At 35.0% G+C, this 23,166-nt stretch overlaps 5 protein-coding genes across 6 annotated transcripts; 2 read left to right on the forward strand and 3 right to left on the reverse strand.

Moving 5' to 3' along the window:
- Positions 1–113: 113 nt before the first annotated feature.
- Positions 114–2,452, reverse strand: LOC116339756. 2 transcript variants are annotated; one of them, XM_031765802.1, is made up of 8 exons: positions 2,261–2,452; positions 2,082–2,190; positions 1,719–1,953; positions 1,251–1,616; positions 801–1,181; positions 568–749; positions 312–500; positions 114–236 (listed from the first exon to the last, which is right to left on the reverse strand). In XM_031765802.1, the coding sequence occupies exons 1-8, from the start codon at positions 2,347–2,349 to the stop codon at positions 120–122; spliced, it is 1,668 nt and encodes a 555-aa protein (XP_031621662.1). In that variant the 5' UTR covers positions 2,350–2,452; the 3' UTR covers positions 114–119. The 2 variants fall into 2 exon arrangements, with proteins under 2 accessions (XP_031621662.1, XP_031621654.1); XM_031765794.1 differs by having other exon boundaries at positions 801–1,616.
- Positions 2,453–2,650: 198 nt separating this feature from the next.
- LOC116339746 lies at positions 2,651–6,447 on the reverse strand. Its single transcript, XM_031765782.1, has 5 exons — positions 4,403–6,447; positions 4,162–4,319; positions 3,693–3,895; positions 3,285–3,597; positions 2,651–3,208 (listed from the first exon to the last, which is right to left on the reverse strand). The coding sequence occupies exons 1-5, from the start codon at positions 5,863–5,865 to the stop codon at positions 2,805–2,807; spliced, it is 2,541 nt and encodes an 846-aa protein (XP_031621642.1). The 5' UTR covers positions 5,866–6,447; the 3' UTR covers positions 2,651–2,804.
- A 6,619-nt stretch (positions 6,448–13,066) lies between these two features.
- LOC116348893 (coiled-coil and C2 domain-containing protein 2A) lies at positions 13,067–17,723 on the forward strand. The gene is made up of 6 exons (XM_031780096.1): positions 13,067–14,739; positions 14,810–15,725; positions 15,790–15,910; positions 16,140–16,317; positions 16,383–16,841; positions 16,929–17,723. Exons 1-6 carry the CDS (start codon positions 13,276–13,278, stop codon positions 17,721–17,723), a joined length of 3,933 nt encoding a protein of 1,310 aa, XP_031635956.1. The 5' UTR covers positions 13,067–13,275.
- A 55-nt stretch (positions 17,724–17,778) lies between these two features.
- LOC116346855 (spondin-1) lies at positions 17,779–20,970 on the reverse strand. Its single transcript, XM_031777108.1, has 9 exons — positions 20,449–20,970; positions 19,966–20,375; positions 19,436–19,897; positions 19,136–19,361; positions 18,904–19,075; positions 18,639–18,844; positions 18,317–18,436; positions 18,118–18,252; positions 17,779–18,049 (listed from the first exon to the last, which is right to left on the reverse strand). The coding sequence occupies exons 1-9, from the start codon at positions 20,633–20,635 to the stop codon at positions 17,877–17,879; spliced, it is 2,091 nt and encodes a 696-aa protein (XP_031632968.1). The 5' UTR covers positions 20,636–20,970; the 3' UTR covers positions 17,779–17,876.
- A 118-nt stretch (positions 20,971–21,088) lies between these two features.
- LOC116345682 (NADH dehydrogenase [ubiquinone] 1 alpha subcomplex subunit 6-like) lies at positions 21,089–21,655 on the forward strand. Its single transcript, XM_031775287.1, has 2 exons — positions 21,089–21,321; positions 21,391–21,655. The coding sequence occupies exons 1-2, from the start codon at positions 21,210–21,212 to the stop codon at positions 21,630–21,632; spliced, it is 354 nt and encodes a 117-aa protein (XP_031631147.1). The 5' UTR covers positions 21,089–21,209; the 3' UTR covers positions 21,633–21,655.
- The last annotated feature ends 1,511 nt before the right edge of the window (positions 21,656–23,166 follow it).

Consider the following 23,166-nt stretch of genomic DNA (forward strand, 5'->3'; position numbering starts at 1 on the left):
TTTTTTAAATTTATTTAAAAAATTTAATTAATTTTTATTAAACTAAAGTTGTTTCAAATTAAAAAAAATATAACATTTGATGAAAAGATCACATTAATTGAAAATCACACGAAGTCTGATTATATATTTTTATAAATGCGAAGTTGTTTCTTGGGAATAATGAATGCAGCCGACTTGGTCTGATCCACCATTACCATTGTTCTTTGAAATCGAACACCATCAAATTGCGTTACATTCTAAAAGTAAAGCAAAATGGAATAAATTAAATCGAAATAAAATTTCTTTGTAAAATTATGGTAATTATGTCGTACCTGAATGCCTGAAAAAAGACCGGCAATAGAAAAGCATGTTCCAACTTCAGCAAACATGATGTTGTAAAGATGAGCAGCTCGAATGTGTTTCGATAGAACAATTGTCAAATGTGTGTTCATATTGCTTGACGAAGCTGTAATTTCTGTATGAAGAATGCCATCGGCCTGTTCGATGCTAATCAGTCGATTCTACAAAATTAATACATCCATTAGAAGACATGAGTTTTTCACTTCAAAATATTTGAAGAAAATGTACCGTAACTAATATAAAGAGAGTAGTGCATATTAGTTGAAATTTCTTTGGCAGATTTCTTATGATTGAAATTGTCTTTGGCGCGAGTGACATGATCCATCCGAATATTTGCCATCTTTTTGTTGCAATTTCTCTGTAGTTTTGTACATCGCCGAAATATAACTGATCTAATGAAGGCACCTTAACTATTTGGGAAAAAAAAATCATTAAAAGCCTTCATTAAATCAAAGACGTACATGTTGGAAAAATCGGAGTTTCGGCAAAAGTCCTGAAATCTTCGTGAATGTTTATTTTTGTCAACAGCGTAAATGTATGGTTTTTGTGTTGATGACGCAGAATGCCGATCTTTCGTTTCGTCCAATCAATCATGAGTGTTGATAGGGTTGAACTATCATCACAGCCACGCATGTCATAAAATGGTATGATGATTTCTATGATAGAACCCAGCATGTGCATATATTCACTATACATGTTGGTGTTCATCATTTGCTTTTCAATCGGATCATCAATGACTCTTGGTGTATAGTCAATGTTATACGAATCGATGCTTTGTTGGATCGTTTGCTCTTCCACGTCACTGGCATCGCCAAATATGTGCTTGGTGATATGTTTAATATCTATATTTGTATTTGAATCTATCGATGCATAAATTCTTTGAACAATTCTGGCAACATTTCTGACCTTACATGCTTTCGTCGGATCTACGTTTTTGTGTAATTCAACCAATGTCTTTCTGTACTTTTTTTCCGTAATGTCATTTCCCATTATCGTTGCGAATAGCGGTAGTTGATGTTGTGAGAGTGAACAAATCTTAACGATTGCGTTTCGATCGTATTCAATGGTTTCGACTCGCGTTGATTTGTATGGTTTGTTTTTGATTTGGCGAATATCTTGCGATGACCACAGTCTCCACACACCGGCGAATATTAAAAAGTCCGTATCATTTGAAATGACTGCCATTGCATTGTTATTTGTGGCATAATTTGCTAGTTCCACATCACATTCACGCTCAATTGCGTAGTACATTTTACCAAATTTCTTCGATATCTGACCTGAGAGAGAGAAAAAGGGACATTTTGAACATAAATCAGTATATAATGAAAATAATGGAAAATTAATTTAAAAGAAGATGGAAAATTAGTTTCATAACTCACACAATCCATAGAATGATGTTTGCAGTGCCATTGTACTGGCGTTTTTCGAGACGTCGTTTAATGCCATGCCACTGTCAATTAAATCATACATTTTTGTGCTTGAATTAAATTCGTAATTGCGTCGGATAAGTATTTCTACAACTTTGTTTTCTTCGATTTTCAAATCACAGAAAAATACCAATGAGCAACCAGTGTTTTTGAGATCGTGCAAAATATGTGTCCAATTTTGCAATACCTAGGGATGATTAGAAGAAAAGAATGGAAAAAATGGAAATTAATCAATCAAAAAGAATCGAAGGAATGGATTAGGAGTTGTAGAGTAATGGAATAGTAATTTTAAAGTAAGTATGAATGTTGCAATACCTTTTGGTTTTGACCTCCACAGATATTGCCGATTTTATCCCATCTCGCGACCCAATTAGCTAGACTACAGAAATCTATAACTAATATCGGCGTTTGGCCGGGATTGTGTCTGAAAATTTCGATATAAAAAAATACTCGTCACATAGTGATTTAACAACCATACATTTTCACATGTTCACCTTTTCCATTGTTGAACTTCGTACGCAATATTTACTGTACGGGTTTGTTTTTCGTTTTCCAAAAACGTTTTTAATCCCCGAACACCCATTTTGATGAATTAAAACGAAAATTAAAAGCGAATAACTGAAAAAAAAAATAAACTGCGTAGCATACTTTGACACTGACGTTTAATGCAACAGCTGTTCACCAGTGGTAAATAAAATTGAATTCAAATTTCATATTTCACCACTGCACTATCCATGTAGAAAAAATGACATCCTAAACGATCCTATTTTTTAAATGTTTTTTTTTTTCATCTAAAAAAGTTTCGTTTTATGTAACCAATCGATTTTTTCCTCTGAACAAAAACTGTGACGGAAAAAAACCTAATAAATAAAACATAATCGAAATTTAACAAGTTTAATCAACGATATTTTATTACGACGAGAAAATTCCGTAAAATAAAAATCCAAAAAGATGTTATAATAATTTAAATTGTTTTTCAACAGAAAAAAGGACACACAATTAAATTAAAAAAAGATCAAGATACAAGTGAATTACAAATTAAATGTGCTTCGTTTTATTGTTCACATCTATATTGTCGGCAGACTTTTGTAAAAGTGGTTGTTGTTTTGGATCGCTGACCTGCAAAACTTTGCCATCACGAAATTCAGCATTATCATAGTTGCCTGAGTCAATGCTATGCTTTGAATCAACTTTGTCTGAATTTTTGCCATACGAGTGTACCGATGCATTTTCCGGGACCGGTGTGAGATTTTGTGAGCTGCGTGCTTCTTCTTCGGCCAAAGTAAGACCGATCGTAGCACCAATCTTGGCACTTGCATGACGAAAACTGTCGTTTAGTTTAACTTGCACAACATTAATGCACATAGATGTTAACGCAAGACCAAAGATCAAATAAATTATGCTTGCCATCATTCGGGCTGGATGCTGTGGCACATAATCACCTAAAAATTAAGGTAAAATATTCTTTGCTTATTTTGTAATCAAAATGAGATTTTCACAAAAATATTTAATAATCACCGAAGCCAATTGTTGACATTGACACAAATACAAAGTAACAAGATTCAAAGAATGTCCAATTTTCCCAAATTGAATATACACCAGCACCGGCCAAAATGTATAAGATCAAAATGAAGAATGCCAACGAAATGGGCAAATTGAATTCATCGTCAATTTCCATTTCGGGAGGCATTGGGGTGGTGGGACTTTCACTATACGTTCCAGCCGTTGGTGTAGCCGTTTGGGCACGCTCCAAATCAGATTCTTTTGCCATCATACTTGGACGACGAAATGTGGCTATGTCATATGCTATACTCATTCCACGAATCATCTCCTATTGAAGATTTAAAACGATAAATTTATTCAAAATGTGGTCTTCTCATTTAAGAGGACAGAATGAAAATAAGTCAGTATTGACATTGTTATTACCTGTACTTGTGCCTGTTTTCTCACTCTGCGCATTGAACCCGTGTAATACAGTCGCCGGACATAGGACCAAATGAATTTAATGCCTCTTGTGAATAGCTTGCCAAAATCCGCCAGTAAGATCAAAAACAATGGTATGCCGATGATTGCGTATAGAATTGTAATGGCACGACCCGTATTTGTTGTACATGAAATGTGGCCATATCCTAAAGATAAGCAAAAACGGTGCTTTTAGTAGAAATCAAACCAGCCTATGTGCATATAATAACATTTTTCTTATTTTTTGAGTTTTCAATGTTTCGTTTTGTACTGCTTGTATGAGTATTTTCTTTTTCTCAACTTCAATATGAAATCAAGAGTGAATTGTGTATATCGAAATAAAAAAAAAATAACAAAAAATATTGAGTAAAATTGATTCAAATGCTTCAGTTTGTTAAACAAAGGTAAAAATGTGCATGCAAATAAAATTCACCGATGGTAGTTACGACGCTCATACAATAAACGACACCATTAATGAATGTCCACGATTTAAGTCCACTGTACGATCTCAATCCGGCTTCATGTGCACTGTGCAATTCCTCTTCAAAACCTCTTAATTTGCTGCGAGCCAATGATTTCCAATCGTCCTCGCTGTGAAAGATTTTTGAATGAAATTTCGAAATAAAGTTGAAAAGAACCCGGTAAAAGTAGCCAAATGTCAATTTGATTCGAACCTTAAATCCTGACTCGTCGACCACAAGTGATCGACAAAGTCTCGTTTCACTCGTCGAACTCCACATTTATAGAAATTTTCAAAAGCACCTTCAATAAAACGAAACATTAAACCACCAACACCAAAGAATATACAAAGAAGTATAAAATTGGCGATGCATCGATTTCGTATGCGCATCATTTGGTCCCATTCGTCTTGATGTAATTCGATTACTTGATGCCAAACCAATGGCGATTCAATGAAAATGATTCGACGAATTGAAATTGGACCGCCATCATCGACGCGCGTCCGAAGATATGTTTTACGATTCGAAATGGGTGTGATTGTCTTTGGTTTTGCTTTGCCAAAAATCAAACGTGAAAGTAACGATTGTTTTGGCACATCAACATGCGATTCCATTTCAGCAACCGTTTGAACGTCATCTATTTCATAATTGAAATTGGGTTCGATATTTGGCAACTCATCTAGACATTCAAATGGAATATCATTTGCAAAATCGTGATCTTTGAAATCATCAGCACGTGATGAAGATGATGTGGCCGTCGATGATTCATAGTCATCAGCATACGTTTCTGTACTTCCATTAAATGATGATTTACTTTTGCTTCTTCGATGCCGTTGATGTTCTAATACAATTCTCTGTTTTTCGATTTCGGCCAATGCAATGGCGGCCGCTTCGTGTGCTAATTGTTCACGTTCTCTCTGTTGCATCGAACGTTTTCGCTCAAAATCAAGCAAACGCTGGAATCGCATTTGTTCGATTTGACGTTTTTCACGCTCAAATTTCTCACGTTCCAATGCGAAAATCTTTCGCTCATCTTCAAACCGCTGTAAATTCATTTCCAATTTTCGAAGCCGACTGTTTTGATCATTGCCATTGATCGGATCGGTTTTTGGTTCGATTTTAACAATTGGCGATTTTGTATACCGTTTTATAACCTCATCATGGGTACGAATTGGTGATGTTTCACAAGCCACATCATGATGACGTCGAGGTATTGACAAGCTACGTTTAGCCTTTCGAAAAAATCGTACAACATTACCGCTTGTTTCGCTGGGCGCTTTTTCATCGGTTGTTGGCGAATCGGGTGGTATTTCTCGTGGTGTCGATTGACTTCGGATTATTGAAATCGGTCGACTGGCACGATCTCTGCGATTTAAAATTTTCTCTCTATATGCAACATTACTACTATTTCTGTGACTGCCTTCACCACTGCTGTTTGACGTTGTTTTTGTTGTCTTTACTTTGGTGGTGCCCAGTATTATGGTTGCCGGATTTGTGCGTCTTTTATCATATTCATTTGGTGTGGCTGTTGTTGTTGTACTGCTGCTTTCATCATCGGAGTATTTTGGTTTGATTCCGCCAATTTTCGCAATTGGTTCTGGCGTTTTTTCACGTTGCTGACGTGCGATGCGGCGACGTCTTCGCATTATAGCCGGAGCATCAACATTTGTATCATTCATCGTATCACTTTACATCCAACAACAATAAAAATAAAATACAATTTACTAATCGATCAACACTCGAATGCACTCAACAACAATAAAAAATAAATAAATAAACAACAAATGCTTAATTAGCAATCGTTTTCATCCATTGCAATTTCCATTTACTGAACACTCGATTAAAAACGCATTTCACTAAAAACATTTCACCGATCTAATGGAGAGAAGGAGACAACCGAATTTTTTTTCCACACGAAATTTCTTCGCTTGTTTGTATCACATATAACTTCGGAAAATGTTCGCCCAGGTTTTTTTTTTCTCTCTTTTCGATCGAAAGCGCACACCTTTACACTGAAACAAATATGGATATTGTCGTTTTTTGACGACAACAAACGAATTTTGCAACACGAACGAATAGAAGAAAAAAAGCCAACAACGATAACAACAATAAACTAATAATTTACAATGAAAACAGGGGCTAAGATAGAAAAGTGAGATTTTGACGATAAAATTGAAACATGTTTGTAGTAAACAGAAGAACGATGACAGTAAAACTGTGGGAAATTCACATAGGCACATCATATAGTCATTGGTTTCTCGTTTCATCGAATATTTCGCAGGGTGAAAAGAAAAGAGAGGCAAATAGACGTAAATATATACAACGAACGAATGAATCAAAGAGAAAACGAAGAGGAAAATGAAAGAAAACGCTTCATTTTCACCGTATCTTCGAACGGCCTAGCGAAAAATGAATCAATAAATGAATATAGAAAGAGATAGAGAGAGACGGGAAAAGCCGAGAAAGAAAAACTGAACACAAACAGCAGTACCCGAGTATAAACGTAACGTAATAAATATGATAGTTATTTTTAGATTGGGCGCATTTTTTCACTTCGGTCAGTGCTCACCACACTTATGAAACCGTTCACACATACATCGACCGAAATTGGTGGAGAACGTGAGATAAATATGCATTTGGCAAAATGTACGTATATTTTACCGTCTTTTATGCGATATATGTACATTAGTTTTCAGATTAAAGAAGTCCGTTAACATTTTACGATCGATTTGATGGCAACTGTTCAATTGATCAATGTACATTTGTATTTGGTGTTGAACAGCTGTTGAATCGTAATATATTCCACTGTTTGTGCTTTTGTGAACATATCAAACACGATGATGATTTTTCACATATTTACGTAGCAAATTTAAGTGACATATATTTTTAGCACATAACCAGCAAAAGCAGAATATAAGGATATATTTATAGAAAACCAAAAAGATTTCCGATGAAATATTAGCATCATTATCTATTTCACATTTTACTGTTGGAGAAATGTGATATTTTTGATTTTTGAGCAATCGACACCAAGCAGCGTTCAAACTTGAACACATTCAGGAAACAAATGTTCGCATTGAACGCAGCGAATGGAGAAAGGCTCTACGTTGATTCGGTCATCGTTTGAATGACATCACATTTGAATGCGTGTTACATTTAAATAAATTGGACATTTTGCAATTGTCACAGCACACAGTTTTCTTCATTGACTCATCCTTCACACAGACACCAATTTCACTCTAAACCGACCACGCACATTTCTCAATGCAAACGTCATACAGAAAAGTTTTCCAATTTCTATACATATTAGCTAATGAGAGGCACATAAATTTAAGACTCATTACGAGCAATACAAAAAAAAACACTAAAACACAATATCAATTTTATGATCATATCTTGTGATTGATTTATCGTACCGATGGTTGTATAAATGGTGCCACAATAAAACATTGCATTCCAAAATGACCATTTTCTACGTTTTTCCCGTCGATCTTGGGCGATTTCGTCATGGAGATACTGTTCGTCATCAAAATAGCCAAGCTTGTATAATGTTATCAAATCCGTTTGTAGTTCATTTATTTCATGTATGACAATTTGCTCCCATCTTGTGAAATTCTATATTATGAATGTGAACGAAATAAATCATATGAAAATAAGAATATTTAAAAACGGATTATAAAAAAATCTGTTTGACACACACATACCTTTCGTAATTCTTCTGATGTTGACACCTCGAACATTTTCAATGAGAAATCCTTTTTTAAGTTGTTAAATACTGCCGTTGAATTTTCTTGAGCCGGACCTGGACAACAGAAAATGAAATCAAAGCTTTTGTTTTAGTTTACGCGCGAAAATAAAAACACAAAAAGGAACACCCAAATATTTACCAAACACAAAACATAAATTGTATAATGCGATGAATTCATTAAATGCAATGTTATTTTTAATGCAAATTTCGAATGTTAACACTTTTTATGTGAAAATAACGGTCAACGATGGAAACATACACTTTTCTTTACCGTTTGTGTTACAAACACCGTTTGTTATTGTTGATTTTATGATTCAGTATTAAATCCACGCTTGGCATTAGATTGTGCATCGAAAATATGATGATTTCTTAGAAAGTGGTATTAATAATATATGATTAAGCGATTATGTCAATTAGATATTGAAAACAAAAATTATTCTTTCGTTCATTGATATTTCACTGATTCCAAATAGTCAAATGGAAAAATTTACTGTACTGATAAGAGCTGTGGCCACATTTTAGCCATAACATCAGTCAATATTCTAACCCTTTAAATCCAAAGGCGATTGGTTTTATTATTTGTAATTTGCCGCACATTAAATTGTATATGTAAAATATTGACTAAAGTGGTCAATCAATGGACGAATTTTCATCAATGCCGATATTCAAAACGATCCGCAAAAAACCCATGGTATTACATTTCATGTCGATTAATCTTAATTACTTTGCCATTAGAAAATTTCAGTTTTTGAAAAAAAAAAACAATTTTTTAAAAAAAAAAAAAAAAAAATATTCTGAAACAAAAAATACAGTTTCTCCAAAAAATTTATAATTTTTCGAAAGAGGAATCCTCGAATTTTCGAGAAAATGTTCAGGAAAAAATATTTTCGAGAAAGGTCTCCGGCTCTCGAAAAAACACGTGACTGGATCATAAAAATATCGGCACTTCATCAATAAGCAAATCGAATAACAGTTTATTGTCGAGAAAAAAAACCGGAATATTTCTTACCTTCAAAGTAAATAAAAATGGAAGCGCCGGCAATGGTGTACATAGCAACGATGCTCATAAGAAAAAAATGCGTAAACCATTTGCGTGACCATTTGCTAATTTTTTCATAAATATAGAAAACCGATTTTTCGCCATGGTTGAGGCCACTTTTGGTCCAGTCCCATGTTAAATCTTTAATGCCGCCAAATTGTTTGAACATAAACTCACCGGCGGTGAGTGAATCTTTATCAGGTGAAAATGGACTTACATATGGTGATGATGGTGGCCATTGTGGTGCACCGCTGCCCAGATGTGTTTGATTGCTATGCGCTGTGCTCAAAAACGGTGATTTTGCGTCAAAATAGTTGCCCTGCGGATTTGGCGGTGGAATTTGTATTTTGATCCGAGGTCGGTTTGCAGCCATTGCTGCCAATCGATTTGGTTGTGGCGTTGGTGTTTGTGATGGTGTTGGCATTTTGAATTTAATCTGAATGACAAATAATCAATTCGTATTATTACTCTTATTTATTTCATAAATGAATAAAGTAAATTCAAAACTACCACAACAATTCATGAATGCAATGATTAGTTCACATTTTAATGTGTGATGTTAATGTGATAAATGGTATTTTGTTCATGGTTCAGCAAATGCGAACGTATAAACAGAAATTATCTAAGCAGTCAATACAAATAAAACGGCATGAATGTGCTAAGCAAACTAATTGATCATTTCGAGTTGATGACAAACAGAAGGAAATTTTTTTTTCTTCTTCAAATATTCAAACGATTTGTATTGTTCTACATTGTAAAGCGTGTGCGATTGATTATTTAAGCACACGACAGAATATACATTCACGAGCACATTCTTCCCCAGCATGCGAGCAGTAATCGGTTTGTCTGTGACAATTGCACGATCATTGTGTGTATCATTATCGTCACTGAAATTTGTTTTTGATCTAGTTTTGCGTTAGCTTCCATCGCTTTGTTTTGTTTATTTCACATCAAAGCGAAGTTTTTTTTTTCTTCAAAAGTAACCTTTTATCGCATTTTTTTGGTATTCCATTGTATCGAGAGACATTGAAATTTTTTGATAAAAATCGTTTTTTTTTGCTTCAAAGCATGCTTATTATATTATTCACTACTCACTTGAGCTAGTCATACACTTCTAAAAAGTATGAACAATTCACTGTTTTACATTTGTAAATAATTGAGATTTTTTCCGTTTTTTTTATATTTAATTTTTAAATCCGTTTGAATAATAACTCAATAATGTCGAACTTGAATTGAACGCGTGCTCGATTTTTGTTTTGACTAGAAAAAGAACACTCACAAATCGATTTTATGTGACCGAAACGCGTTTTGTGCTACGCTGGACTGAGGTTGATCATGAATGATTATCAAAATATTGTCAACCAGCCAGATCGAAACGCAGAGGAATACACACGCCGTTCAATCTGTTGATATATAAATATGTTCGAATATCACTTTGTGCGTCTTCAATACATATCTCTGTTTAAAGTTTGTGCACAACGATATCTTCTTTTTTATATTTCGCATACGGTTTCGCTCTCGCCTAATATAATTTACATATATGAATATACGAGAATGAATGTGACACTTCCACTCGCAACATATTGAATTCAAAATTGGAATTAATTTTATTTTTGTTTTTTTCAATTATTGGCGGCAGTTGATTTCTTTCTGTTGATTATGAATTTTACGAGCAGTTCGGAAGAAAAAAAATCATTTTGACTACAAACACTGGATTAGTTTTCTCTGCTTGTCGAATTACGTTGATCCAATGTTATGGCACAAAATATTCTCGGTCTTATTCTAGTAGTACTACGGTCTTCGTCTTTTTTTTCAATCAATGGAAAATTACGATCACTGCTGTTATATTATTAATATCTTAGCGCCTCTTGAAGCAAATAATTCTGGTCATGTGTTTCGTTTCTCATCATAGGCACACAAATTGTAAAACCAAAGCTGCCTTTTATCATAAGCAACGCTAGTTGAAAGCCGCGGAATTTCGAGAGCACGCTATAAATCGAATATGAGCACTTGAACTTGCTCTTGGCCATTTTTACTTCTTTGCATATAAGATAGTTTTATCGAAAATCGATTTATACTTTTCAACTATCGCTGATTTAACAAGAAATTTGACTCTTAACATCAATGTAATCTATATGTCATAAAAAGTGCCATAAAAAATTACCAGCTGAAATGCTTACATTTGGAATGAAAAAAATTCCTTTTGCACATTTCTATGTTGCGCGTAGAAGTCTCACATTCATTCTCGGGCATTCTCATATATTTGGATACTTTTGTGTGTCTTTTTCTACTCTCAAGTATTGGTCACCGTTTGATGATTTGATAAATAGCGATGAAAAATCCTTAGTCATCTTACAAGAGAAATTTGTTAATTACAAAAGATATTTTGCGCTCATTTTAATTTTCGATACATTTCTTATATTTATGATTTATGTATCAAATTCGCACAAGATCTAATGCACACATATTATCAAGTGAATTGAAACATGAAAAGAAGTGCAGAGTGCACTGACATTTAACCAAATTCCGTTAGAAAGTACTCTTATTGATAACCTGGTAATCATTACCATGTCAATCAATTTATTTTTAATTAAAAATGATTTAAGAATAGCTTTGGAAACCAGACATTATATTGAGATATTTTCGGCCAGATGAATCAGCTCAAGGAGATAATGTCAGGCGCTGAAATGGAGTGAAAAGTGATTGTTATAGTGATTATGATATTGAGATAGATTGTAGTATTTTTATAACCACAACAATCACTTATATTGTTTTCACTCCACTCCAGCGCCTGGCGTGAGCTACCTGAGCTGAATCAGTTGCCTGAAAATAATTCACCATCGTTCAATATAATGTCTGTTGAAAACACTTAAATAATCAAATAAGCGATAAAATTTCTTTACTATTTTTATTTCTCTCTCTTTCCCTCTCTCTCTCTCTATCTCTCTCTCTCTCTCTGTCTTTTGTCATCTTTCTTCCGTCAACGACAAAGAATTTCAAGCGCATAGCGTAAAACATATGGTGTCTAGCGTACAAGCACACGAATGACACACCGCATCAAAACAATTTTGTTTTAGATAAGCATCGATATATCAATATAGAGTATATACATATACTCTACTCACAGAAGACGTCAATTGTAATATTTGTGAACTCTGGTGGTGATTTACTAAATTACCACCATTACAATGTGTGGCATGGTGATTTTTGTATGTATTGTATTTGCTTTGCTGAGCAATATAACTATCGCTCAACGCAGTGTTGGTGGTAATACTGTACAGCGCTGTCACAGCAAAGCAAATACAATACATACAAAAATCACCATGCCGCACATTGTAATGGTGGTAATTTAGTAAATTACTACCAGAGTTCACAAATGTTACAATTGACGTCTTCTGTGAGTACGTTTACCGTTTCAAAACAACAACACCGCCGGCAACCGAATCTTCGAAATGATTCACACGATAAATTTTTGCGGTGCAAATGAATATAGCAAATAGTCCATTGAAACTATAAATTTCTAAGCCATAATATTGAAAAAGTGTTCTTGAATATCCAAATATTTGCGCACGAGAGATGGACAAAACGAAAAATAAGTCAGAATTTTTCCGTGTTTACTTTTTTCATAGATTTGGTTTGTGGTTTGCAAAAAAAATTTCAAATATTTCTATTGTTTCTATTGTAATATTGTTGAATGAATCAATAAATGTGGAATTGTTTGCGCAAATCGATGTATTTCAGGGCGTACATTTTATGAGTTATAAAAAAGAAGAAAAAAACAATAAATTTTTTGAAATTGTTTAAATCGAAATAACCGTCTCCATTGCAATCAACAAGCGTATTTCCCCGTGAGAAGAGGAAGTGTCATAACATGCGTTACATAGCAATGCCAAAAATGTTTCCTTCTATTTTCCATAGCAACGGGACAAGCAATAACAAAACAATTCTTCAATTTGTAAACAAACTTGTTTTTACATTGTTGATGAATGTGTTGTATATATTTCGTTTGAAGATCAAACAGACAAGTGAAAGAAAGGAATATTTGTGTAAAATGAAAAATTGTTGTTTGTGAAAATTTTACAGTTTTGAAAAATGTTGACAGCTGCACAGAAAAATCGTCGTCGGCGTCGACGTCGTCAAAAGCGATCGGTACCAGCCCAAAATACAGTCGATTCAAATCCCATAGATGTGGACGATGATGAGTCTGTCGATGATAAAATCGAAGAGAATGATAAAGAGCGAACATTTTCGCCCAAAGTTAATTCAAAATTCATTAACGAAGATGTGGAAATCGAGACGGCAATGTTATTGAAACATTTAACCAAAGATACTGAATTTACGCTTAAAAAAGAGCGTGCAATTGAGTTTTTCACATCAAATTTATCAGTGGATGACATAAAAGAGGTGGAAAAAATCGACGAACCAAAAAATGTCGATCAAATTGATGTTATGCCATCGCCTGAAATGCCACCGGAAAATTATCAAGATGGACCACAATTGGCACTATCTTATTTGAATGATGAAATTGAAGCGCTTGTCGTGCCATTTGATAAACGAACCACTATTTTATTTGATGATCAACAAATTTACATGCCCAAACTAACATTGCCAAAAGAATTTCCGCTGGACGTCGAAAGCGGTGATGTGAAATTCAAACGAAATTTAATTGAAGAAGGACATTTTTTGAAATCAAAGCCAAACATTTGGACCATGAATCGTGCACTATTTATCAATCGATTGACTGAAGAAGGTGCATTGCATTGGTATGATTTTGATCAGAAAGAAATTCGAAATCTTTGTAATTTAACATTAAGTCGACGACTCATAAAAACATTTTGTGCGGAAAAATTTCATCCCATCGATTATCCACCGAGTAGTGTTTGTCTGGAGTTGGACGCATTTTCAATTCAAGATCGAATTTTAAAAATTCACATCAAACACATTGACTTCGATGTACATCCAATATTTAATAATGAACAAAAATTGGCCAGAGAACTTGAATCGCTGCACGATGAATATATTGCAATGAAACAAAATGATATTCTCAAGAAAATTGAAACGAAATTGAAAATTTTACGCCAACTTCTCGATACGGTGAGAAAAAATAGCAAAAAACAAACAACCGTCGATCATTTGCAAATTCATCGAGACGAATTGAAAGAGTTGCGCTCAACATGGCACATTGAGAGCACAAAATATCGTACGCTTATGAAAAGAATACTTGAAAAATGGGCCGAACTGAAGAAGTCAAGAGATGGAGTATCAGTTCCGAGCACTTCATTGAAATTGATAATTAAAGCACGCAATCCAGATGTTGAGAACGACGAATACGAATGGAGTCAAAAGTTTGAATTAGAACATCATGAAATGATGGAAGAAGCAATGGAATTGTATCGCAAACAAAAAGCCCAACGAAAACTGTATGGCAAACGTGGTTCCAAGTCCGACATTGCCATTCAAAATGATGACCAAGAAAATGCCACCATGATTGTTAAACCAAATGCAAAAAAAATTGAACAAGAACTTTTGGCGATATTTGCCGCTTCAATGCGTCCGCCAGACGAACAAATTATCGATTTTGAACTGGAGAATGTCAATACAGCGACCATGAAAAGTCCACCAAAATACATTGTACGACTGATTCTCGACGATGGCCATTTGGACTTTCCGGAAAGTACAAAATTAAACAATGTCGGACAGGCCAGTTTGAATGCCATTTATTCCATAAAATTTACCACAAGAATTTCCAATCAATTAAAATTTCAGGTGCCATTTGAAAAAATATTTTTTTTTGTGTTTTAATTTCAAATATAATGAAAATCTCTTTGATTTACAGATTTTTGAAAAAACAAACTTGGCCATTCCATGGCGAATTGCTGAGACTCATTACCAAACACCAAATGAAACAGAAACATTTCTACCGACTGTGTTGTCGTCCATTCATTTCGAAAGTCCAAAATATGTTGGTAAAATTGTGTGTTCGATTGGATGGGCATCAACGGATCTTGAACCGGAACGTATTTCAATTGCATCGCAAGCATTATCAAAAGCAACACCCGCTCAAGGTACGGTTGGTCAATGGTATACCGATCAGTTAATTGATCCAATGGATCCCGATAATCGTGTACTTGTTTCGCTAATGGAAAAAACTCAATCAACATCGGTAAAACATCAACCACAACAAGATATGCAATCGAAGCAAAATCTCTTCCGATTAAATGAAGACACATACGCATTTTGTGATCGTGAAAAATTGAATGATAACAAACGAATTGAATTGTTGAATGCACGTTTCAATAGCGATTTGAAGCTGAAAGATTGTAAACTTGTGCCGCATAATGAGGTTGAAATTGAGATTCCAGTCGATTTAAAAATATTCGAAGATATGCTATGGGTCGATCCGATCGATGTGCAACGCTATCAGGGCAAAAAGTATTTGAAACATGTTTACGACATCATTACAAATCATTGTGAAGTAATTAATCGCAGCTATGAGCATCGTGATTTATTGATCGGCGATACGCCACCAACATTATATGGTGCCATCGAAGCATTTACGAATATTTTCAGCCCAAGACGACCACTCAATCCACATCGCAAAACATTGTTTCGTAAATCAAATTTTCACGAGGATCGGGTGAATCGATTTAATATCATAATAAATGTAGTCAGAGCCAGCGGAATACCCTATCGAAATTCAAACGAAGTTATTGTCAATAGACGCACCAGTTTGGGTTCGACAATGCAAAATCGTAAGAATCGACTGCTTTTTGTTTAGAAACAATATCAAAAAGAAAAATTACTTTTATGTTTCAGTTCAACGTCATGCCAATGTAAGACCATTTGTGACCGCCACTTTTCGCGATAAGACATTACGAACATCAACGGTTGATGGATCAAGCCCCACATGGAACGAACAAATTGTTATTCCAATCAAGTGAGATGAGTTCTTTGGCGTTTCGTCAGAACTGTTATTAGCATCGGAGACGTGCGGGCACCAATGACTACTCACACTTGTTCCATATATTTTTTTCAAGTGCCGAACCTAAATACAAGAAAGAGTAGCACTTACAAGAAAAGTGCTCGCACCTCCGCCGGTGCACATTACAGCGCCCGTTTCTATGAAGAAAAAAAAAAAAACATGATTTTCGTTCCAATATTTTCAGTGAGGGAATTAATCAAATCAAGGATTCACTCTGGTTTCACATGTACGATGAACTCATCGAAGACATACCATCGAATGATAATTTTATGACACCGACATCTGAGATTTACCAAAAAATATCCAGTCATTATTTGGGCGAATTATTGATTCCATTCAGTACAATTTATGCCAGCCAAAGGGTATCATTTTACCATCTTACCAATTTTAAGTAAAACGCAGATAAACGATTTGCACACTCTTTCAGATCGAAGGTACATTTGAAATGATGACTCCGTTGATTCTATTGGGTTACACAAAACCAGCGGTGAATTTATCAGATCATGGGCCTGAATCGAATGGCGGTGTGCTTGAAACGCGTCAATCAATTTTAATTTCATTGCTAATCAGTATCGAGCCCATCATTGAAATTACCCACTTTTCCACATCACATTTGGAGTGCATTGAATTGACGGCGATAAAAAATCGTATTGACCTATGGTTGTCCGAAATAGCTGATGAATTTCCACACCGTGCTCAAGATCCTCTAATAAGTTTGGCCAATGGTAAACGGGTCTGTATAACCCGTCTCATTGGTCCCATTGATATTCCATTCGAACGAAATGAAACGTCTGAATATATGATTCGACGGTTTGTCTCATTGATACCGGTACGACCGCACAAAAATGTGTGCACAAAATTGAATGGTGTTTGGTTGACGAATGATGTAAGTAAATTGTAACAAAAACAAAACATCATCAGTAAGTAGAAAAAAATGTTAATAGATCAATGTTTTCTTCCTCATTTCAAACAGCAAATTTTGAATATTTTGATCGCATCGCCAAAGGATTTGGGTGTATTGTTGACATGCTTTTATTTGTCGCTTGGTTTTAATGCATATTTAGTGATGGGATTTGCTATTCCATATGGTGACACAACATTTGTACTGACCAAAGAGAATAATGAATATTTTTTAATCGATCCACATTCGGGACGAAAATGTTCAAGCCGTGATACATTTTGTGCACTGATGAAAGTCTATTGCATTGTTAATCCGAAAAATGTTTGGGCCAATATTCAACGTGAGCAACGAGTTTTTATGCAAAATTTCGATACAAGCCAAACAACGGAATGGCGTGAATTATTCACTAAATCAACACCAGCACCGAATGATTTAGCACATGATCTCACACTTAAATACACTGACAGTTTGGATTGTGGCAATTTGAAGAAATCCATTGAAACGAAAATCATGAAGAAATTCCGAAGTTGGCGCATGGAACGTAAAACCGTTTGGAACAAACGATATACAGAAATAATGTTACAAATTTTAAAAGACCTTGAAGAAGATCAGTGCTTTGGTGTTGAACAAAAAATGTACACACATAAATTAATCGAGAGCACGCAAGCAAAGTACAAAATTAGCGGTTTTCCAATGAATATGCCGTATGTTAGCATTTCAAAAATCATCGAACGAGTCAAAGCCACCGAAATTTATCTAAATTCCGATCAAAAGGTTGAATTTGCACTTGCCGTTCATATTCAATCGTATCCGATGAACATTTTCTCCGTTTGGATTTTTGTGCTGGCTCTCATTCCAATTGCATAAAAACAGCAACAAATTAGATGAAAAATAAGTGCAATTTATTTTAAGAGAAACATACTTTTTAAGCCATTTAAAATGCTTTGTAACTTTATTTGAATAAAAAATCGTTTTGATAGACAAATAAATTGTTAAGAGTATACATTTTTTTTATGTAAATTAAAAGACATTTTGGCATGTCTTTTGACACTCGGCAAGCGAGAAGAAGTTATTTTTGTTTCCACGACAACCACCATAGTTGAATGGAATGCAACGGTTCTGTTGACGATTGAATGCAAATCGATCGTAAACTCCACGGCATGGTCCCACATCAGCTGGCAATGAACACATTTCTATCGAATGACATGAAAAATTCATGTTAGATAGTTTATCATTATTGAGATAAATTTTTCTTCGTTACCTTTAGCTTCGTTGCGACTCATGGTGCATTGTTGGTTTTGAGTACATACTTGCTGTTGATGGAACTGTTTACGTTTTTCACATTCTCCACGTTTTGATTCATCGCCAAGGAACAAGCGTGTACGAATGGTAACACCTTAAAATGGAAAAATACGGTTCAACAAAAATGCTCTTGTGATTTTATTTCACACCATTTTTACCTTCACCGCAAGTTTTGCTACATGGTGACCAATCGCTCCATTGTGTCACTGGACACTGTGGATCCGGCACTTCGATGTCATTTACAGAGCATTCGGGCTGCATACATTTATTTTTTTCGACTAACAAAAGAAAATTTGGTAAATAATTGAAAATTATGTTCAGAGCTGTTATAAGCACCGCAGAGATGCGGCAACTTTTCTTGAAATTTAAAGCTCTTTCTTGTATTCAGATTGTTCGCACCTAATTATATGGAATAAGTGCCAATAACAGCTCTGTAACTGTCAAATTCATCTAATTGACAAATTCAATCGCTTAAAATACCTGTGCTAACATGCGGACACTTCTTACGTCCCGAATTCTCAACAAATGCTCGTGTTCTCATTGAAATACCAATTCCGCATGTGGCCGAACACGGTGACCATTCCGTCCAAGGTGTTGTACGACACACGCCAATACCTTCTCCAGCCGCATCGACATTGGCTGCACTCAAGCCCAAATTTTCTTCACCTTCATCGTCATCCTCCGACCTTTAATGATTGCCAATTGAAAAAGATTCCTTTCTGTTGTTCGGAATGAATTGTCTTACCTGCACTCTGCAATGGCAGCCACGCACATTTCTTTGCTGACCAACTGACGATTGCAATCGGCTGCCCTTGCTTGATTTTCGTTAAGATAGTGTCTAGTTCGGGTTCGAATTCCTTTGCCACACAAGGCCGAGCACGGTGTCCATTGTGTGTATTCAGAAACAGTGCATTCGGCTAAACCAAACAAATAATTACAAACTTGAAATTATTTTAAATTTAACCATTTGCACTTACGTCGTGATGCTTCATCTTCGGTATTTTCGGAAACGTCTAAAACTTGCGATTGTATAAATTGATCGTCACAATTTCGCGGTACTATTTTTGTTTTTCGAATATATAATCGTGCCAATGGAATCATTTCCGATGAATATCGATTGTAAAAAGGTTGACGCGGATCTTCTGGGAACATTGTGGTTATGCGTGTCATTCGTTCACGTGGGAATGTTTCCGAGTTGGGCGACTAAAAATGACAGACACAAGAAAATATTACCTTTTTGCACCAAAAGAAAAATTGGGTCATATGAAAAATGATACCATATAAGTGATGCCATTATCAGTGCCAGCATCCCATGGATATAAATCGATGTCAAGTGAATCTTTCCATGTGCAATCTTTTTGGCATAAATTCAATCCGCTTACGCCGACAACCCAATCGGGTGACGGGCCAAACATTGATACCACTGACATTTTGTGATGAATACGATCAACACGGAAATTGGCCGATGTGTTTGTATTTACATTTGGATACCATAAACCGGCCGCTTTGATAAGTGTACGAAGTCTGGGTCCTTTTGCACGAAGTTCAAAATCCAATTGGCGAACGGAACCAAATTCGGCCATTTGCTTGAAACCATCGGTGGCGATATGATTTTCACCCCAAAATGAAAAATTCGAATCATGCGATGCACCAATCACATCGGAGAAATGTGTTAGCCAAACGGCAAATGGAAAATCACGTGGATGTGTTTCATTCGACCAAATTCCTTCAAATGTCAACTGAAAAAAAATAAAGAAAACTTGATTGTTATTTAAATTTCACACAGCTAAAAAGTTAATAATAAAACCTGATATTTTGCTTCATCACAAGCACAACATTCTTGTGCTACGTCGCCATGGGCTGGTTCACCTTCGCAAATTATTTGCGTAAGCTGTTCACCGTCTGCATACCATGATTGTGATTTCTCATAAACCATTGCCGAAATGGCAACACAACCAGATCCAGACGCTGGTGCGACCCACATGAATTGAACTTCTGACTTTTGTGTTGTGTCAGTCTCTTTAATTGTATTCACACAATCAGCATTAAATTCAGCGGCTGGATCGTCGAATAGTTGAAAACGACCAACGCGACGGGGATTCATTGTTGCGGATCGTGGTTTTAACAGATCAGCACTTACAGCTGAGCGTGCATAAATACGAAATTGTGTAAATTCTTTCGTATATTCGTTATTAACACGCGGTGCCACCAAAAATACTGTTATAAAATCAAAACGAGAAAAACCTTAGAACGATTCGAAAGAAATGAAAGTTTTAAAAATGTTTGTTACCATTATAAATTTTTCCTGATTGATATCCTTTCGGTTGTCCATCAATGAATACACGATATCCACCGTCTCCGCTTTTTTTCATGCTTCGTTTTAGATTTTTGGGCCGGATACAATGGCCTGCATTGCATTCGTTTATGATAACCAACAAAAAGCACAAATTCAATGCAAATTTTAGAATATTTGCCATGATTTTTGAATTCGACGAATCACTTAGAAATTTGAATGAAATTCATACGTTTTTGCCTTCCACAATCAAAATCAAATACTCTCTGAATGACATCAGTATTTTATTCAAAGGAAATTTCATCGCTTTCAATGTGCGATGTGTGTTTTTAGTTTATCAGCGACTCAAGATGACCCATGACCCGAATATCGCACAGTAATAGCCATACAAAGTGATAATTAAGACACATCGTCGTCGAAATAATCGTTGCTTGTGTATCGTAAAAAGTGCATTGCTTCAATAATCGCTGAGTTGACGCTATTCCTATCTATTTTCCAAGAATAACGACAAAGATGCACACAATACATAATATAAAACGTTGTTACACTGTCTTTTTTTTAAAATGATATTCAACATACATACATGACAAAAATAAAAAAAATGTGGTAGGTGACAGTTCAATGACAGCCCGAAACTAGGCAACTTCACTTCAATCGTTTGACACTTTGTATTTGGTGTTTTGGTTACGATGTAACTCTTAAATCACACCGAAACGAAAAGAATTTTGTTTTCTTTTTATCTTCAATCGTCAAAAACAATGCCTGCTTCCATTCGACAAGTGCAACCGATTTGGTCGACCAGCAAAGCCGAAGCACGCCGGCGTGTCATTAAATTATATAAAACTTGGTATCGACAGATTCCCCACATCGGTAAGTGTTTATTGCGTGCTAATAAATGTACCGAAACCAAAAAAAAACTTCAATGGTTCTTATTTTTAGTGGATGACTATAATTTGCCACAAACGACCAGTCAATGCCGCTCTAAATTACATGATGAATTTATGAAACAAAAATATCTCACCGACATTCGTCTAATTGATACGTTAGCGATTAAAAAGCAATTGGAATTGAAGGAGATTTGTTTTATGGAAAAGGACCGATCGCATCTTTTAAATTATTGGAAAAATGAAAAGGGCGAAACACCACAATTTCTGGCCAAATTTTTAGTTGGACAAAATTAATGATGGCAGTTCTGAGAGAGAGAGAGAGAAAAAAAACAACGTTGAAACTATGTCATATATGTGTAAATACTGTAGTAAATTAAGAACTTTTTGATATATATGTTGTGAGCGGTGTTTTTACAGGCGCAACTTTTTTTTTCTTTGGTCGTTAAAATTAGTAGGTAAACGATGATAACAACAGATAAGATTAGATATAATTGCATCGATGTTAAGCAGCAATTGTATTAGCAAAAATCGAGCAAAATAAATGGCAAAAGACACAATAAATTTTGTTTCTATTTAAACACAAACAAGAGATGATAATTTTCTAACGAAATTTTAATAAAATAATATTGACACCAGTCGATTATCGACGGGATTCTTATCAATATGGCATGTCAAAGACCCGATCGAGCAAATATTTTTGAACACATTCTTTTGGAACAATGACATGACACGGTGGAGTATTTTAAATAACAAAAAGAAGTCGATTCGAAAAATATAAAAAGCAAAGTCGTCTGGTATACATAGATATATTGAAAATAGTAGTGTGCAGAGGGTAGGGGTAAGTTGAGGGTGTTCACCCTGGTGTCTGAAATGGATCAAAGAAACAAGATGAAAATTTCCACATTTCATGTGAAAAATGGGTCTTTTTGCTCTTCATCATTGAGTGTCCCGGAGAATCCCGGAACGAAATTCTCGGCAAAGAAATACAACGGAGGATAATACGACCTGACCAATTTCAAGCAATTTATCGTTATTTTGGAGATTATTTAATTCTCAGGATCGTTGCGTAGGTGGATGATGCCGTTAAAACTTGTGAATTCAATGGAAATAATGATTCTCGTTTGTCTCTTAGCAAAGATCGAAAATCATCACTTGCTCATTGAACATTGAACTCTGTTTCTTTACAGAAAGAATTGACTAGCCGTTCAGTACAAAGATGATTTACCTCTATTTATTCCGGATTAATTTAGATGAATCCATCGGATTAATTAGCATGTCTATAAATAAAACAATACAATGAAATTGCCACGTTAAAATATTGTTGACTCTATGAATATGAATGGTATACTTTCAATCAATTAAAGTTGCAAAAACATCGAAGAATGCTTTTCAAATTATTAGATTTTATCGCATTTCAACACACACAAAAAATTTTGGTGTCCACAAAACAACTAATTTAATGTGTTATTTTGGTCAAGTCTTAGTTCATTAAAATTTAAATAAAACAATCAAATATTGAATAAAATATACGCACGAATCACGTACTACCTACGACCTTACATCATACGAAAATAAAATAAAACAAAACAACAAGATACTCATCGATTTTGTGAGATAAATAGCAATTATACACGGAAATCGTAGTGTGACTTGAATGCTCCATTATGCGTTTGCTTAGTGCACTGTGTGTAATGTTTCGACTATAAATCATTAATCTCCTTGTACATATGGTGATCGGTTCGGTCACCGTTTATAGTCAGATATATGATATTTCGAGGGCAACCGTTTCATCATGTTGGAAACGACTTAATTTTTTTTGCTTTCGGCT

Source organism: Contarinia nasturtii, unplaced genomic scaffold (assembly GCF_009176525.2).
Source record: "Contarinia nasturtii isolate CC-2019 unplaced genomic scaffold, AAFC_CNas_1.1 Cnas_scaffold_129, whole genome shotgun sequence".
Taxonomy (NCBI): domain Eukaryota; kingdom Metazoa; phylum Arthropoda; class Insecta; order Diptera; family Cecidomyiidae; genus Contarinia; species Contarinia nasturtii.

Excerpts from the sequence above, each read along its gene's own strand:
- LOC116339756 (XM_031765794.1), bottom strand. The coding sequence starts at position 2,349 with ATGGGTGTTCGGGGATTAAAAACGTTTTTGGAAAACGAAAAACAAACC. Across the intron at positions 501-567 it reads CTCTCTTTATATTAGTTACG|AATCGACTGATTAGCATCGA; the intron begins GTACATTTTCTT and ends TTAATTTTGTAG. Across the intron at positions 237-311 it reads GTCTTTTTTCAGGCATTCAG|AATGTAACGCAATTTGATGG; the intron begins GTACGACATAAT and ends CTTTACTTTTAG.
- LOC116339746 (XM_031765782.1), bottom strand. The coding sequence starts at position 5,865 with ATGAATGATACAAATGTTGATGCTCCGGCTATAATGCGAAGACGTCGC. Across the intron at positions 3,598-3,692 it reads GAAAACAGGCACAAGTACAG|GAGATGATTCGTGGAATGAG; the intron begins GTAATAACAATG and ends AATCTTCAATAG. Across the intron at positions 3,209-3,284 it reads AATGTCAACAATTGGCTTCG|GTGATTATGTGCCACAGCAT; the intron begins GTGATTATTAAA and ends CTTAATTTTTAG.
- LOC116348893 (XM_031780096.1), top strand. The coding sequence starts at position 13,276 with ATGTTATTGAAACATTTAACCAAAGATACTGAATTTACGCTTAAAAAA. Across the intron at positions 14,740-14,809 it reads CCAATCAATTAAAATTTCAG|ATTTTTGAAAAAACAAACTT; the intron begins GTGCCATTTGAA and ends TTTGATTTACAG. Across the intron at positions 15,911-16,139 it reads CAAATTGTTATTCCAATCAA|TGAGGGAATTAATCAAATCA; the intron begins GTGAGATGAGTT and ends CAATATTTTCAG.
- LOC116346855 (XM_031777108.1), bottom strand. The coding sequence starts at position 20,635 with ATGGCAAATATTCTAAAATTTGCATTGAATTTGTGCTTTTTGTTGGTT. Across the intron at positions 19,362-19,435 it reads ATAATGGCATCACTTATATG|TCGCCCAACTCGGAAACATT; the intron begins GTATCATTTTTC and ends TGTCATTTTTAG. Across the intron at positions 19,076-19,135 it reads CGAAGATGAAGCATCACGAC|CCGAATGCACTGTTTCTGAA; the intron begins GTAAGTGCAAAT and ends TGTTTGGTTTAG.
- LOC116345682 (XM_031775287.1), top strand. The coding sequence starts at position 21,210 with ATGCCTGCTTCCATTCGACAAGTGCAACCGATTTGGTCGACCAGCAAA. Across the intron at positions 21,322-21,390 it reads TCGACAGATTCCCCACATCG|TGGATGACTATAATTTGCCA; the intron begins GTAAGTGTTTAT and ends TCTTATTTTTAG.